The sequence below is a fragment of the Neopsephotus bourkii genome, unplaced genomic scaffold (genome assembly GCF_033783945.1).
Source record: "Neopsephotus bourkii isolate Nb327-2 ecotype Australia unplaced genomic scaffold, CSIRO-AGI_Nbou_v1 NB_1760, whole genome shotgun sequence".
NCBI lineage: Eukaryota > Metazoa > Chordata > Aves > Psittaciformes > Psittacidae > Neopsephotus > Neopsephotus bourkii.
In genome coordinates this window covers 11,354,980-11,372,237 of record NW_026902234.1, presented here as the reverse complement: position 1 = coordinate 11,372,237, position 17,258 = coordinate 11,354,980, and the positions used below count along the sequence as shown (strand labels likewise).

The 17,258-nt window shown below is 35.9% G+C and overlaps 1 protein-coding gene across 1 annotated transcript in view; it reads right to left on the bottom strand.

Annotated features, from left to right (window-relative positions):
• Positions 1-17,258, bottom strand: part of NALF1 (NALCN channel auxiliary factor 1) — a 474,418-nt gene that overhangs the window by 10,185 nt on the left and 446,975 nt on the right. The window contains exon 2 of the mRNA XM_061377804.1: positions 1,549-1,720. Within this exon, the coding sequence (XP_061233788.1) occupies positions 1,549-1,720 (172 nt within the window). The remainder of the gene's footprint in view (positions 1-1,548; positions 1,721-17,258) is intronic.

Here is a 17,258-nt window from a genome sequence, read left to right as displayed (position 1 = left end):
ACTTGGAGATAAAATAACAAAAATGAAGATGCGGATATGTATTTCCCAAGAGATTTTCTGAAATAATTACAAATATGGTGTCCTGGTTTCTCCAAGAAGGAGAAAAATTGACTGCTACTGCTAAACCCAGGACATATGGTTGTGTTTATTGTTTGTTTATTCTTTGCCATTGTGTATGTATATATATACACACACGTATATATGTGCATATACACACATATATATCATATACATGTTATAAATAAAAATGTCCTAAGCTTCTCACTTCAGCTTTTACTGTCCTATTTTAAACTGGAAAATATCACTCATTTGCTTATGGTGTAGGCACACTGGAAGGCATATTTCTGAAATGCACTGAAGTGCTAAATACATTACGTTATTGATGACTACCAAATTGTAACTCAGGTTACAATTCATTATATTGTCTTTTGCATATGGATGAATATTGCTCACTTTTGTGCAATAGGCTACCAGAACCTCCCTAAATCCAAACACAGTTATAAGGTGAAGTGAGTTGCCGCAAACATTTATGGGGTTATATATTTTACTCCGCTTTTAAGTAGTATACCACGGGCAACTGCTTTTGTATCAAGGTTTACAGTGCAACCCTAATTTAATGTTAAAGATGTCTAATTTCAGATATTTGGATCAGGATGTCACAAAATCTAAGTGTTGAAGTGCCTTTCACTGAGTCAGTGGGAATAAGGTGCCTAAATATCATCAAGATTCTCAGGTGATACTCTAGACACCGGAAAGCTGCAGATAGTGATATAAGCTGAAGTTTTGTGAGGATGTCTCTCAGCCAGTCCTGAAAAAAGTGTGTGAGGCACCTGAGATGCACTAAAACTACTTCTTGCCTACTATGTCCTCCCTGGTTGGGTCATTCTGAGATAGTGTTTGAGAAGAATGGAATGTTAAATGAACCAAAGCATTTTATAATTGCGTAGACCTATATTAGCAGTACCTTTAAAAATTACTCACAGAATGTAAAATGACTCAAGAAGAGACCAAAAAATCAGCTCTTTACAGGTGAAGAACTAATTCTTAAAATTCTTCACTAGTGACAGACCTTTTCCTTAGACGTTTACTTTCAAAGAGCTGCACAGTTTTGATTGCTACACCTCAGAATCTTTGTTTATTTAACTTAAGAAGGCAGGTGAACAAAGGTGAATATACTAAAAACTGGACTTGGCTTTTTTCTTTTTTCTGAATATTGCATGACACAGAGCTTCTTTTCTTCAAGCACTGCATGATACGGAGCAATAAAACTCTTCCACCAAATTATTAAGCATAAAAAAACCCAAACCAGAACCAATTTATTCTAGTAAGTTTGTTCTGTAAAGATAATGACTATGGCAAGCTGTAGCATAAATGTGCATTACTAAATCTGGGCTCAAATCCTACCACCTCTGATAGGTGAGGTGTGCTCACTTGTATTTGTGACAGGGAATACCTTCAGGTTCTCATAGTGCTAATGGAAGAAACATTATCCACACTCTCCCATACATATAGACTGAAAACAAATGAAATTAGCTTTCTATACTATACCTGTACAGATGAAACTTGATAGTCCTCCATAGATGACATCATCATTGTCTGGTAATATAAAGGGACACCTCGTCTGAACCTCCAAACAGTATTGCTTGCAAGGAATTCTGTTGCTGCAGTGAAACTGTGTGACTTCAAAATACTGGGAACAGAGCCAGGCTTTGTAGACAATCTGGAAAAAGAGAAGAACCAGAGGTAGAGATGGATGAAAATAGCCTTGCCATTATTAGAACATACTGTACTGTACACCTATATTAATGCTGCTTCTAAGTAAATTTTGAGAGAATATCACCTGAGTAAAACATACTCTAAACTTTTGACTATCTTCTGACTTCAGAAATTAGAATTTCAGCCAAGTCATTCAAAAGAAGTAGTCAAGACTAAGCTTATGCTGTTATTTTATCTTTGTTTGTAAACAAGTATGTCTCTTAGATGCACTTTTTTACTAGACACATGCACACGTGCCACAACCCCCTCTCCCTGTATCATATAAAAACTGAGATCCTAGCCTCATATGAACCAGGTCTGAGAAAAAATTCTGAAAGTACAAGTAAGAGCTTAACACTGGGCTCAGGCCAGCTCTGCTCTTTATATCATCCAGAGCTAAGCTATCAGGTTGCAATAGATGGTGCTGCTTCCCTTCAAATAAAACCTTATCCAGTCCACAGCAGAAACACATTTTCTGATCAATGACAGGTGCAGACTAGGGAAAAAAACTGTAACAGTGAGGACCACTGTCTGCATTTGGAAACTAAAAGGTACACATTAAAGATGCTGTCATTTGATGCTGTGTAGCCATGGCTGCAGGATCTGTGATTATTACAATGACTAGCATCATTTAAACAGAAAAGCAAAATAAACATGCAAATTTAAGTTTCTTTTGCTTATTTTCTTCTGATCAGTGGTCTCTGTCATAAGGATTAAACTAGCCTTTCAGGCACAGAAAAATTTCACATCTGATCATACAAAAATAGATTTCACACTAGGCTATGAAGGTGATGAAAAATCTTTGAGGCTCACTACCAAGGGAGTTTTGTTTGCTTCCCATTTCTTTTTTTCCACTTATCTGTTTTGAAGTACATTATTTACCATCTAGATACTTGCTATCTAGGTTGTTATACAGGAAAAATTTCCTTTTTGCATTCATTTAGAATATCTGAAAATCTTAGTATCTACTTTTCCTTTATCCCAGACTGAAAAGCAATACAGTCAACTGATTATTTGCCTTCTTCCTAGACCTGTTTTCAATAAAAAAGGGAAGAGATTTCATTTTTTTAAGCACTGAAACTCCAAAACCTGACACCTGAAAAGAGCAATATAGCTGAGAGTTTGGTTTCATTTCAGCAGGTTTCATCTCATGTGTTATAATTTTATTCACATAAATAGCAGCTTAAATTGTATAATTAATTTAAATGTATTAGTCCCAGAATCACAAAACTTTTATCTTCCCTTGCTTGCAATGGTGACAGTTATGGTTAAGGTTGCCAGGTGATGAAGTGAAGCCTTTATCACTAATCTATGTTTTGTGAGTATCTCTTTATAATAGCTTTTGTGCATTCTGTAGAACATTTATTTTTTTTATTATAGGTTCAATTTTTGTTTCTCACAAAGATTTGTTATCCACAATAAATGATTAATGAGAAGGAAGACTAGGCAATGCGTGTACTTTTTGCTTTTGAATAAACTTCTAAAGAGCAAGTGTTTTTTCCAGTGTTGACTAGATCTCCCACTACACTTTTAATGCTTCAGCTCCTATATTGACATTTGCAACAATAAAAGAAATAAAGTAATTGTTTTTCTATTTTTAGTTAGTGAGGGTTGTCTACTGGTCTGACACAAATGTTGTGCCTGGTAACAGATAAATATTCACAGGTGTTCCTTCCTGATCACTAGTGCTGTACACCTGATTAGTATGAACACACCTGCTTAGTATGAACATGTTCTCTTCATAGGCTGGATCTAAGAGTAGTAAGGTTGTTTCTGAATATATTTGAAAACGTGTATCAGTTATAGGAAGCGTATTGAACAGCAACTATGCCTGTAATAAGGAAATGAGCAAACCCATGTATTTACTTAAGCAAGACAGAAAATAAATGTTTACTGAAAAGCAGAAGTAAATAATGCAATCATAGGTTTAATTTCAGTACGTTTTCTTCTGTGAACATTTTTATGTATCCAGTCTCAGTTCGAACACATCATCTTCACGAGTTTTCAGCTTTGGCTCAAAACTGCATTTGAACTCATGAGTATACCTGCTCCTGAAATCTGTTTATCAGATTACTGTCTTCAACTCTGTAGATGTGTAGATGAGCTACCCAAGAGGGAGTACAGAAGCGTTAAGAACTGATCTCATATTTGTGCATACCACTAACTAACTGCTCAGCAGCCTTTCCATGAGACCCATAGCTGACCAAACTGAGTAAGCAGATTAAGAGCATGTTTATTTTATTTCAGAGATAGTGAAAGGTGACTCCTTTAGCGTAAACATTAGAAGTCCATGATTTGGAAATGAAATGTATTGAAATTTCTAAGAAAATTTCTTAATAGAAAAGTAGATCTAATGACCTTCTTATACCCCAGAAAATAGAAGGTTTGTTATGGAATTTTTCTATATCTCCTAGCAAATTCCAAATACTGATTTCCAGAATCTTAAAACATTCACTGTACAACAAAGACTGAAACTGTAAATGAAAATATATATAGGCTTGTATTTTTGGTACAATTTCTGTTACATATTATGGTCTTTTGTATGTGTTCATAGAAATGTAAAATCATAGAATGGTTTGGGTTGGAAGGAACCTTAAAGATCACTTAGCTCCAATTCCCTGCTGTAGGCAGGGACACCTTCCATGTTGGTTAAAGCCTCATCCAACCTGGTCTTGAACACTGCAAGGGATGGGGCATCCACAACTTCTCTGGGCAACCTGTGTCAGTGTCTCATCACCTTCACAGTAAAGAATTTGTTCCTTATATCTAAACCTACTCTTTCTTAGATTAAAGCCATTACCTTCTCCCGTTACTACTTGCTCTTATAAAAAGCCCCTTCCCAGTCTTCTTGTAGGTCCCATTTAGATGGGACTGGAAGGCTGCTTTAAGGTCTCCCTGGAGCCTTCTCTTCTCCAGGCTGAACAACCCAACTCTCTCAGCCTGTCATCATAGGAGAGGTATTCCAGCCCCCCTGATCATCTTTGTATCTCTTATCTACAGCATGCATACAATGCAGGAAAATAATTAAAATGGTCTTCTGTTTTCAGCTGGTTCAAGAGATGACAAACCTTTGAAAAAAATCACAGTTGCCAATAGAATTCTGACAGACTGATCTCAAAGAATGCAAAAACACGTTTTTCTGTTGATTTTGGTTTTACACTTTTTTGACAACTGAAAAAAAAAACAGATAAATTGTATTATTGATGCATTATGGCAACCACATACAGTAAATAACTGTATATATCTAAATATCTCATCTTTTTATCATCAACAGAACTTTAGGCATTTTATATTTGAAAGAGATATGGTCCTGGCTATTAGATAAGACACTATGATGGAAAGATATGATTATATAAGAATGAGCACATCTTTCATGTACAGAGGCATATCTACAAAGTCTCAGCAGGGTTTAGTGGCAATTTTGCTCACCTAAATAAATTAAAAATACATTACCATGTTCCTGTATGGAAACAAAAAAAACCCTAAAACAAACCATTGTTGAAAATGTGCACCAGCTAACGCTGGTGTCATATACCTGTATTCACATGCATGAGTGCCTTCCAGAATGATCATGTTAAAAATCTTCTTGGTATTTATAAATGATTAATAATATCATGACGAAATATATTATTAATTTGGCAGATGAATTCATTATTTGGCGTTCATTTTATTTCTACAACTTTCAAGTCAATGTCTGGAAGCAGAAAAAATATTTATGACTTCAGTGGCTAAGCACCCAACACAAATAACCAGCTTCAACAGTTCAAGGACTCTGAATTAATGCTTCATAAACAAACCATACACTAAACTGCATTTGCTTGTCAAATCTTACAGATAATAATGGATTCAGAGTCAAAGGGAAGAAAGCAAGGTTGTATACGGAGAATTTTGAGAAAATAAAAGAGCACAGTGTGTTCTTTTTTCTCTCAGGACATTAGGAAGAATGCCTATTTTTATCTCTTTGTGGGGAACAGCAGTCCAGATATTGTCGCTTTTTAGGGTACTCTGTGTCTCGTATCGCACATGAGGTTAGACAGTGTCTCAGAGTTATTATTTCTGGTCTTGAAAGGCAATCAGACAGACGCATTATGCAATATGGTTACATTATTTGCCTAGATAGGGGCCAGTGGCTGCTGCCAGCAATGTGTAGAGTATCACCAGGTAGAATAATACGCAACCACAGCCCTTGTCATTGCCCTAGATGACTTGTAACTGGCTGTGCAAGTGCATAAAACTAATTTTAATTGTATGACCAGGATTTACTAAGGCTGCAAAAATGATGGGAAGATAAAGTTGTATTTACTATGCATATATGCCCACAGTCTTTCTCCCTCCCCCTCTTATTCTCACTCACTCATACATGCACAATATATGATTCTACATAACCTGATGTCTGCCAAGACAGATTGAGTATGTATCCTGAATCACATGAGTCACACTGCATGAAATGTATCAGTAAAGCAGAATGGAAAAACTCAACCAGTTTCATTCTCTACAGCTGTCAATTCTTCATAGTTTTCAAGAAATAAATTCAGCCCTCTTCTGCCCCTTTTCCTGTTGTTCCTGGATGCCATTGCCATAACAATTTTTGATGAACAGTGAAATTTACCGGAAGTACCTACTTTAATTATTCTACCTGAAAATGACTTTTTTTTTTTTTCTTCTCACTGAACAAAAAATTAGTGTTACTGGCTTGATTGTCAAAATAATAACACAAAAGGAAACCTAGAAATCATCAAATACTGTGTAGATGTGGAGGATGGTGGGAGGAAAAGAAAGTAGGAAGAAAGAAGTCACAACAGAAGCTCTCTCTTCCAAAATGGTAAATCTTCTGAAACAAAAGAAATTTTAACTCTTTGTACAGATGTTTTAAAACCATATGCATTCCTCAGCATGAAAAGGAAGTCTTCAAATGGAGAACAACTTAATAATTTAACCTACCAGTTGAAACAGCAGAGGCCCCTTATGAATTTCAGAGGCATTCTTTCATTGACATTTTCAATAATCCAGGAAATTGTACCTTACTGGGATAAAGGAATTAACAATATTGCCTTGACAGTCTGACATGAATCCAGCTCAACTTCTCCGAAAGCTTGTGAGTATCTTGAGCTAAATTCTGCAGTCTTTATGTATACTGAGGAATACTTAAAGCTGTGACTGATTAATCAATTGAATTCTCCAAGAAAATTCACGGAATAACTTATTACATAAGCTGAGCTTTTTCAGCAGAACTGAAAACAGATATGTTCATTAAAAAAAACCCCAAACATCTGGGTTACAGAATAGTGTTGTGGACTTCAAGTTTTGCTCTGTTCTAAACTAATGGTCCCCAGCCCATGCTATTACTTTGACAACAGTGAGTAAGCTGTGTATGGAGATAAAATCTCCTGTCAGCCTGTTTTAGCATGTAATTTTCTGTAAACAAAAGTAACCTTAAAGATTCTAGTGTTCAGCACACTGTCTATACACAACAGGTGATGTCTAATCTCGGCCCGATTCATAGATTTAGGATGTATGAGCTATTTAAAGGCATTACATGTGCATTTAAAGTTAGCGCATATGTTTAAATCCCATGGTTTGACTTTTTTTTTTTTGAGTTGGGTGAATTTGTTGTCTCTGGTATTCTATGACATTGTTACAATCATAAGGTTGTCTATTCTACGGTTTCCATCACATTTTTAAAGTATCTACTTCAGTAAACTTCTTTTAACTTCATTTTAGTTTGTTTTAGTGTTCCATAATCCTAAAGGGCAGGGTCACCGGAGTTTAAGACAGTATTTGTTCTTTTCATGAGCTGAGATGCTGTCAATAATAGAGTTGGAGAAAAGCTACTGGCAAAGCCTGGAAAACCTTCTCAGTCTTCACTTACCCAAATAAAGTTATTCACTCATTCATTCAAAACTGCGCTTGAACATTGCCTGAATATATCAGACAATATAGATAGAAAATAAGGGGACAAGATCTTGCAATTATGAGTTTCATGCCAGCAATGAGGGACCTCAGAAGAGCATGCCTATTTCTTCTCATGATAAAGCTTTTGCTGTAAAATTCACTCTAAATCTTATGCATATTGTATGGCAGAGAAGTAATAGCTACTGTCTGTGTAGTGCAACTTCTAACAGGCTTTTTATATCTGGATCACCAGGGTATTATGAGTTGGTTTGAGTGACAGTGTGTCTTCTTTAGGAAACAGTCGGGTCAATCTCGGTGTGCATCAGGACCTGAGATATCATGCTGTACAAGGAAAGATGTTTTTTAGATAGCTTACAAGTGTATTTTATATAAATTACAGAACCAAAATATAGATGTCTAACTGGTACAAGACCTGATTAAGTCTGACAAGGGTAGTGTTACAAATGTGAACTCCCCCAGGAACTTTGTCAGTTTTGAGCAGTAAAGGCTGTCTGACTTGAGGAAAACTGCCTTTTGCATGTGTACTAACAGAATAAAAGTCAGTTCTTACAGGAAGCCTTCTGCCCATGAGAGCTGTGGGACTTCTGGTGGCATTTCTCTTTTACTGGCCTTCATTACCAGTCTCATTCGGAGACTGTGAACAGCCTCAGGATAGGGCTGACTAAGCATATAAATAGCAACTGGATAGGAGGGATCAATCCTCCATAAGGTATCTTTGCCAATGAGAGTCAGTGGCACAATCAGGTGATAAAATTCTTCATTACATGCAGTAGAAACATGTAATAGTGGCTTTGAAGTATGTGGGTTGCTGAAAATAAGATATTTCACAGGAACAGGTTTTCAATAAACAGATGTTGGGGTTTCTTTTTAAAGTTATTAATTTTGTTTTAACACTATCAAAATAAAATAATTTTGACTGAGGGAATATTTCTCAATAAGGTTCAAACACTTCTTTCCAGATAAAGTATTTTCATTCTATTTTACAGCCAAGCATTGCTTGAACTATTCACTTAAATACACATCACACTTTTGTAGTTTATGACATTAATATTGACTCAAACCTGTTCTTTTAAGGAAAATTGCTTTGTCCATGCACAGACCCCCACACTCATCCCTGACATTTGTTTTTTTTCTGGGGAATTCTAATTTTGGTTTTGAGTTATTATTTTTAATTTGATCCTAAATGAACACAGATTAACAATTTCAGCTTTCTGAGAACATACATTATATTTTCCAGTTATTCCATTGTCTGTGCAATTTTAAAATTTTTTGTATTAAAAGATTGCATTAGGAAATGAGAATGTCTGTTTCATATGATGGAAACTTATGCCTGAAATTTACAGTAATTTGGGAACAAACACATCTGTCTGATGGTTATTGCAACCTTTGATTTTATTTATATTTTATTATAATTAATATTTTCTGTGTTACATGTATCTGCAGGGACGGAATATCATATGAAAAATATTTCAAAATTTATCCAGAAGACGTGGATGCCAGTGAATGCAAAATAATGTATTAAGACACAAAAACTTTTAGAGTTTCCTAAATGATGGTAAATTAAATAGATAAACGCGTTTCTTTCCTGATTTTGCTCATTAAATAGCTAATTCCATTTGAAAGACACATATGCTATATTATTTGTAGATGTATAAAAGGTAAACCAAAGTTGAAATTTGCCAGAACACTGTTGATTTTAGCTTCAGTTAATATACTACATAACAATATTTCTTTTAACCAAATACAAATAAGAGCAATGACAAGCCGCTCTGTTCACATCCTTGTTTATATTGGAAATGACAATCAGAAAGATGAAAATAATCCAGCTCCTAATACAAATATGTGTCTTTGATTATGGAGATATTACTGCAGAGGAGATTGCATCAATGTCTCATTGTCACTTTAGTAATCTCACAGAGATCAGATATAGAAAAGGTCTATAAAATTCCTATCTGCCAAAATAAATTACACTTCTGCAAGAATAGATGTAAAAAAAAAAACCCAGATTCACCAGTCTTATCTTTCTGGTGATTAGCCATCCAATCGACTGGGGTCATCATAATGATTAACTTCCCTGTTGTTTTACAATACCCTAAAACCTGAACTCATCATCTGCATCAGAATTCAGTCTTAGCTCTTAATATTGCAAAGAAACTTCTAAAGAACATAAACATCACTTTGGGTGAGCTTAAAGGAAACTGAAGATTAAATAACTCATTATAGAAAGAAGTAGTCTGGTAAAAAGGGGGCATTAACTAGCGTTTGATTTTGTGAGCTTAATAGTACTCCATCTAATCAGATACCCTATTAAAAATGTTCAAATTATTAAAATAAAACAAATTAATAATCTTTAAAATGTCTGATGAGTCTCCCTGGAAGGTCTTAGGGCAACTGACTTCAAGTCACTTTGCAATGAGCAGGGGCCTGTTTTAAACTTTTACAAGTTTAAAATACATGTTCTAAATGTTCTAAAAATACATCTGAATTCATGAACCAAATGACCTGTCGAGGCTGGAAAGTCTTTGTGTTCAACTGCGCTTTCAATCAATTTTAAAGTCATGGTAGTCTATATAAATGAGCTCAACATGACATTATTCAGAAGATTGATACTGCTGGCTGTGAGTGTATGCAGCAGACCAGGGCACCCTCTTTAAATCCTCTGCTTCCTCAAATTAAGGACCTGATTTTTTGCTGCTTACAGAGCTCCAGTCTTGTTCAGAAGAGACAATCCCTTCTGGGCCCAAAGGGCCTCCAATCAACTTGCAACAGCTGCTGAAAATTCCTGGCAGATGAGGAGACTTGTCACAGGCTGATATAAACATACAAAAAAAAAAAATGGTTTTTGTGCCTTGAAATTCTCTTTGCATTTGGAATTATAACTTCTCTAAGCATAAGGTTTATTCAACTTCGATGTTGAATTTTCATCTTGATCATACAGGCTGAAAAATTCTCTGTCTTAATCCAAACAAACATCTGAAAATTCTACGAATAAGATGACCAAGTAGCCAATGAACCCATGAGAAATAAGAAAATTGAGGCACCAGAGGTAAATGCTTTAGAACCTGAAATCTATGCAAAAAGCAAAACCCCCCAGAACTTCAAATAATGGAAGGAGCCTGTCATAGCATAGACTCTATTAATGATATAACCTGTATCACTGACACAAATTTATTTTGATCACGGTCATTTGAAATTGATTAGAAGAACCTTACTGTGTTGCAAACTATCTAAAGCAGATTGGCCTTTCTTTTTTCTCTAGACATTTTTGAGTGCACAAAAGGGGCTGGAAATACGACTGTGCTATTCTACATTGCTATACTCAATGTCCTCAAGTTGTTCTACTTCTTGCCCTTATATTTAATGTATAGGCAGACTTACAGACCTTAGAATTCTGTGCTGTTGTTATGACATTGAAGTAAGACATCCAGACATCCAAAGAGGGTGAGTGTCTGAGCTTAAAAGCAACTTGCAAGGAAGAGACAAGTCCCCCTTTCTCAAAGTTACTGTTGCACACAACTCTGGTTTGAGGACACCCATCTGCACCAAAAGGTGGCTTGAGTCCAGGTAGCCAAAGCTGGCCTAAATGGGAATATAATGGGGGGACATATATCACATTGCAGTCAAAGCCATGACAGCTTGTAATCATCCATTTGATAAATCCTGTATTCTGGGAAAGCAAAATAAACTTTCTGAATTGTTCAACAATAAGATCAACAATAAGCTCACCCAAGAGCAGGTATCCCGAGTGATGAATTTCCCCAGTCTGACAAGGAACTAGACATTTTCCACAACAGAATTAAGCTTGTTATTACAAGAGGTTACATAGCAACAGAACAACCTGCACATACATTTTGCAATTTCACAGGCTGAACTGGTGATCCCCAGCACAGGGATTGTAACACAACCTTCTCACCTCTGATTTCCAGAGGGACCTTGAGATGCTTGAGAGATAGGCTAATGCGAGTCTCATGAAGTTCAACCAAGCTAAGCGCAAGGTCCTACACCTGGGTTGGGGCAATCCCAGGCACAGCTACAGGTTGGGCGGAGAAGAGGTCCAGAGCAGCCCTGCAGAGAAGGTCTTGGGAATGTTGATTGATGAGAAACTGAATATGAGCCAGCTTCAGTGTGTGCTCACAGCCCAGAAAGCCAACTGTATCCCAGGCTGCATCAAAAAGAGCATGACCAGCAGGTCGAAGGATGTGATCCTGCCCCTCCTGCTCTCATGAGACCTCACTTGGAGTATTGTATAGTTCTGGTGTCCTCAACATAAAAGGGACATGGAACTGTTGGAACTGCGGAGGAAGGCCTCTTCATTAAGGACTGTAGTGATAGGACAAGGGGTAATGGGTTCAAACTTAAACAGTGGAATTTTAGGTTAGATATGAGGATGAAGTTCTTTACTGTGATAGTGGTGAGGCTCTGGAATGGGTTGCCCAAAGAAGTGGTAAAAGCTCCATCTCTGGTAGTGTTCAAGGCCAGGTTGGACAAAGCCTTGGGTGACATGGTTTAGGCTAAAGCATTACTGCTCACAGCAGGGGGTTGGAACCTGATGATCTTAAGGTCCTTTCCAACCTTAACCATTCTATGATTTCCCAGAAGAGCTGGAAGCATCAAGTGTCTATATACAGATCTGTGCAAGCTGTCTGTGGTTTGACCCACAGTGACAGCTCACGACTCTGAGTTCAGCATTCTGAGCTCTTGCACCATATAAATACAGTATTCCTGAGGCTTCAAGCTTTTATCCACCTTTGGAAGGCTGTGTTACTTTTGTTTGTTTGTTTGCAGTTTTCTGTGTATAATCTCACAATAATATAGTTTGAGAAATCCCTTGAAATCTAGTGTACATGTTCTTTGTCAGCATACAGAACCCATAATGCCTCTGAGGTTTATACTTCATTAGCAGGCTCATAGTTCTTTGTCTGTCTTTGAACTTTTCTTTTTATATATTAACCCTCCCACTGCTGGGTTTATTTTGGAGAGAATTCGACGTGTATAGGTGTACTGTGCATCACTTGTGTTTTTCGATTTTTATTCCTCTCTCTCTTTTTCCTATTATTATTGTAATTTTATTTTATTTCCATTATACTTTGATTTTCAAATATTTACTTCACTGCAGTTTTTCTTAGATGATTTCATGCACTCCATGGGGTCAAGTTGGAATGCAACTATCTGCTGACACATCTAACAATTTGCATAGGTCAGGTACATCAGGGAAAATATTGAGATGCAGTTTTGCCCTTCAAATTTACTTTCATTTATTGTTGCTATAGCTTGTTCAGCAAATAGGAGATAACATTGGAAGGCTACCAAGAAGCTTGTGAATTAAACACTAGACATGCTACCAAAAATTGTACATTCTGTCATTAAAAAAGTTAATAGATGTGTTGAGAGGAGAAAATATTTAACTTTAAACTCCCGAATGATTCCCTGAGTCATCCAAAGACTCTCTGACAAATAAGCCCCAGACGTATTTGGAAACTAATAAGTTGGTTAAAACAATATTTCAAAGGGGAATAATAAAACAAAGTGTAATCTGTGATATGAGAAAGGCTAATCAGCCTGATTTCGGCAAAGGTATATTCTCTCTCTAATGAATTAGAATTCTTCCAAAGCATAAAAACAAAGATGTTATCCTGGTGAAAATCTATTAAGCCCTTCAAAAATCCATTAACAAGATCTCTAAAATAGGTAGCAGCGAATTAGATTATTATTGCTTGAGAATAGTATACAGTCACGTATATGAACTGGGTAAGGGGAAATAAAGGAAAGAAAAAAAAAACAATTAGTTTTCATCAGTACAAAAGGTTAAAAGCAGGGTGTCTCAGGGTTTCACATATGCTATGTTTCACTTAGCAATGTATTAATGCATTAGAAAGTGGGCTAAATAGAAAGGCAGTAAAATGTACAGAAAGAACAGAAGTTGAATTCCAAAAAAATAAATCAAAGTTCAGCTGAACTGAAAACATTCTGAATAAAGAGTGAAGTTCAGTGCTGAAGAACTGAAAGAAATTAAACTTTGTGAAGAGAATTTAAACTATGTATATACCATAAGGGATTATATGTTTAGCATGTAAATCCATGGAAATAATCTGGGTCTTGCTCTTCAGTGAACCTATGCAGTTACAGCCAGATAAAACAACTATTGGCTGTACAAATGCTGGGAAATGATACACAAACAATCCTCTGAACAGCCAATACCACACACTTCTCTGGAATATTGTACACAAAACCAGATAATTCCACCTCAAAAGGAAGGGACAAAAATTAAAGTGGTCGGTATTTCTGCCACTGGGACCTCTGAAGAAACACTGAAGGATGAGTTATGAAACTTCAGAGAGGAGATGGTGGCAGGGAAAAAATCTATAGATTTATGAGTGTTGTAAAGAAGAGGGCACAATTTTCTGATGTCCTTGGTTTATGTCCCAGAACCAGGGGCCAAAGAAATAATAAAACTATAATCTCACTCTTGAAATAATTAAGGAAAATATTTTTCCATATAGTGCTTACACTTGGCAGCCATACAATAAGATTTTCTTGAGAACAGGAAACTAAGATTCAGAAAATGATCTTTCTAAGGTAAGGCATATGTTCCTTTGTATAGTTAATAGAGGAAAAATGATTTTTTAAGACCTTAAGTGTGCCCACCTTAGATGCTTTGCGTAAGTGTAGTGTCCCTCTGTTTGAAGAACTTGTAGGCATTCTCACTGTTGCATTTAAAAAAGCATTCATACTTACTCTAGGAAAGCTACTGCAATAGACAATTAAGTTACATGATGCTAGCTTATAATTATGATAATTTTATAATTATTTTTATTATATAATATATATTGATTACATATTATATATAATATCATACCATAACATATTATAATGTTTATAATGCTAGCAGAAAGGGTACTGGTATAAACATAAAAAAAGTCCATAACAAAAATCTCCAATGTTAAGACTGAATGATTAGGGAGTATCTGTACCATTGTTTATTCTGAAATTTATGTCTTCTTCCTATGGAAGGTCTACTGCTGACTACTGTGGGAACAAGATTGTGGATGGGATGACATATTCATAAAGTCCTGCAAGTGGCAGTTGTCCTGTGGACAGTTGCTTTCTAGGGAATTACTCCTAATTTCAGTGAGTGACAACAGTAAATAAATCATGTGCCTGTTTCACTGGTATGTGCCCAAAGCACACGACAGGTTCAGAAGGGTCCATGAGCTTCTAATCCTTATTGACCGAGCACTGGACACTCATATTTGTCTCCAAAGCCAATGAAAACCCTACAATCAATGGAAATGCATGGTACAATTTGCACACATTGATTAATAAAGTGATAAAAGTTAAAAAGATATGTTTTTACTATATTGAAAGGAGAATTTAAATGTTTAGTAAAAAAAATCCTGATGGACAGATTACAAATGAAAACAGATTAGCTTTTTTTATTATGCAAGATGCAAGTCTATAGTTTAGACCCAGGTTCTCTAATTGCTTGTTGTTTCTGTGATGACTGCAAGTCAATGTAAATAATGACTGTTGTTAAAACAGCTGAACTTCCTCATATCTTTATACTAGATGCACATTCCTACTACCACTCTTATACTGGCAATAATATTAGAGTAGCCATATGTCACACCATATCAGATCTTCTTGGCTTAATTTTTAGCTGTATCAGATCTGTGACTGAGCTCTGTGAATTTCAAGTGTGGGAGAAAAGACTAATTGGAAATGAGGAATAAGGAAGTAAGGAAGCGCTATGTCCTTTTATGCAGTCCTGTTCATTTATGGGCTTAAGGTGACTGTGGAGTCTAAACCTGCACCTTTAGATGGCTTATGATCAGCTAGAGCAGCAGAAGTATAGAACATGTTTCCAATGTGACAATACCCCAGCAATGATGAAGAAAAAAATGCAGAAAAACACAGAAAATGTAATCAAAACGGTTTAATAGCTACAAACTTTTTCCTTTTTTTTTTTTTAACCAGTGCCATTAATATTTCTTTAGTTAAAATTAGGTTATTTTTGATCTCTAAATTTCTGTTTGTAACTTTAGATGCTTTAAAACTCTTGAACATATAGCTATTTTTAAGCTTTCACTGTCATTTTGCAGTGATTTTTGTTCCTTAATCAAACCCTGTTATGTCTGGAAGCTCTGCTGTGACTGTCAAAATCCCTCTTTCCTAAATGCACTCAACATAATAATTGCAGATCTTTCTTTGCCAGCCTGTGACCCAGTTATTTATCCTTTTATGAGGATGTATTCCTTCTCATATTGACAGATTTTATTCCCTTTTTTTTTTTTTTTTTATTAAGATGATGTCTTTGTGAATATCAAAGACATCTTGGAAAGTCAGCACTAGCAACTTAGTCTGGCAACCTGTGCTGTATGCAATGGTATTATGCGGAATACAGAATGGGTAAAGAACACAGAACCAAACAAATTTTTTATGTGATCAGCAGTTCTTCTCCATGCTGAGAATCTCACCCTTACTAATAGCAATCTCTCTTTACAATGGCAAGCCTGCGTACCTTCTTAAAAAGTTCTCCTTTTCAGCAGAATGAGGAAATAATACATTAAGCTCCTGTGCTTCTTTGCCTTTAAAGTTCTAAATTCCTTCACAGTTGGTTAATCTCAGAAACCAGCCACAGACATATCTTTTTTGGGGTGATTACATTTCCACTGATTGACATACAAAATCCTTCATCTAGGCCATGAACTAGCTGTGTGACATGGTAATTCCTAAAGATCCACTCTCATGAATGCTAACAAGCTTCCTGGAAACTTAGCAAATCTCCTCTGTCTACTTTTCCCCTTCTTAATGACTTATTTATACTAAATTAGTTCCCAATCAGGCTGTTAGCTAATTTTTTTTCTGCATAATTTAATTTAATTTCTTTCATTTGTTTTAAAAATACAATCTGTTTTTAGTCATCTAGTCTTCATGGGTTTGAAACATCACAGACCTCATCGACTGCAATTGAATTGATTCCTGCTTTTTTTTTGGCTAGTAAACAGCCTTTACATACTTAAAATTATGCAGGTAAACAGGTCACAAAGGCAGAATCCCCAGAGATACAAAATTCACTCAAGTTTGTAAAAATAGATGACTGAATATAATAAAGAAATACAACTGAGAGAGAGGTCAAAATAAAAGCTTAATTCTTACTAAACAACAAAGATGCCATCCAGGAGTTTAACATAAGACACGATGTTAAGGTTCTGTTGTGCTCTGTTGTTCATGAATATACCTGTTTTGTTGCTATTGCTGTGGTCTCAACATTGTAATAAAAAAACACACTTATGTTGCTAAATAAAAATTATTTCTACTGTAATTGTTTCCAGAGCAGTTACTCTTCAAATAAACAAGTGGTTCCATCATATGCTCCCATGTTATGCAATGATTTGGGATATTACACTGTTCTTTAATCAAAGTTGACTATGAACAGAGTTGTGTGGCTCAGCCTCATTTGGAGACTCATGATAATCTATTTGGAAAAGGCTTCTCAGTAAACCATTCTGTTGGAGGTTACCAGAACAGGAACTGCACCTTTCCGTGCCACATCTGATTTAAAGGTATTTATGCACTATTTTCTCATGGCT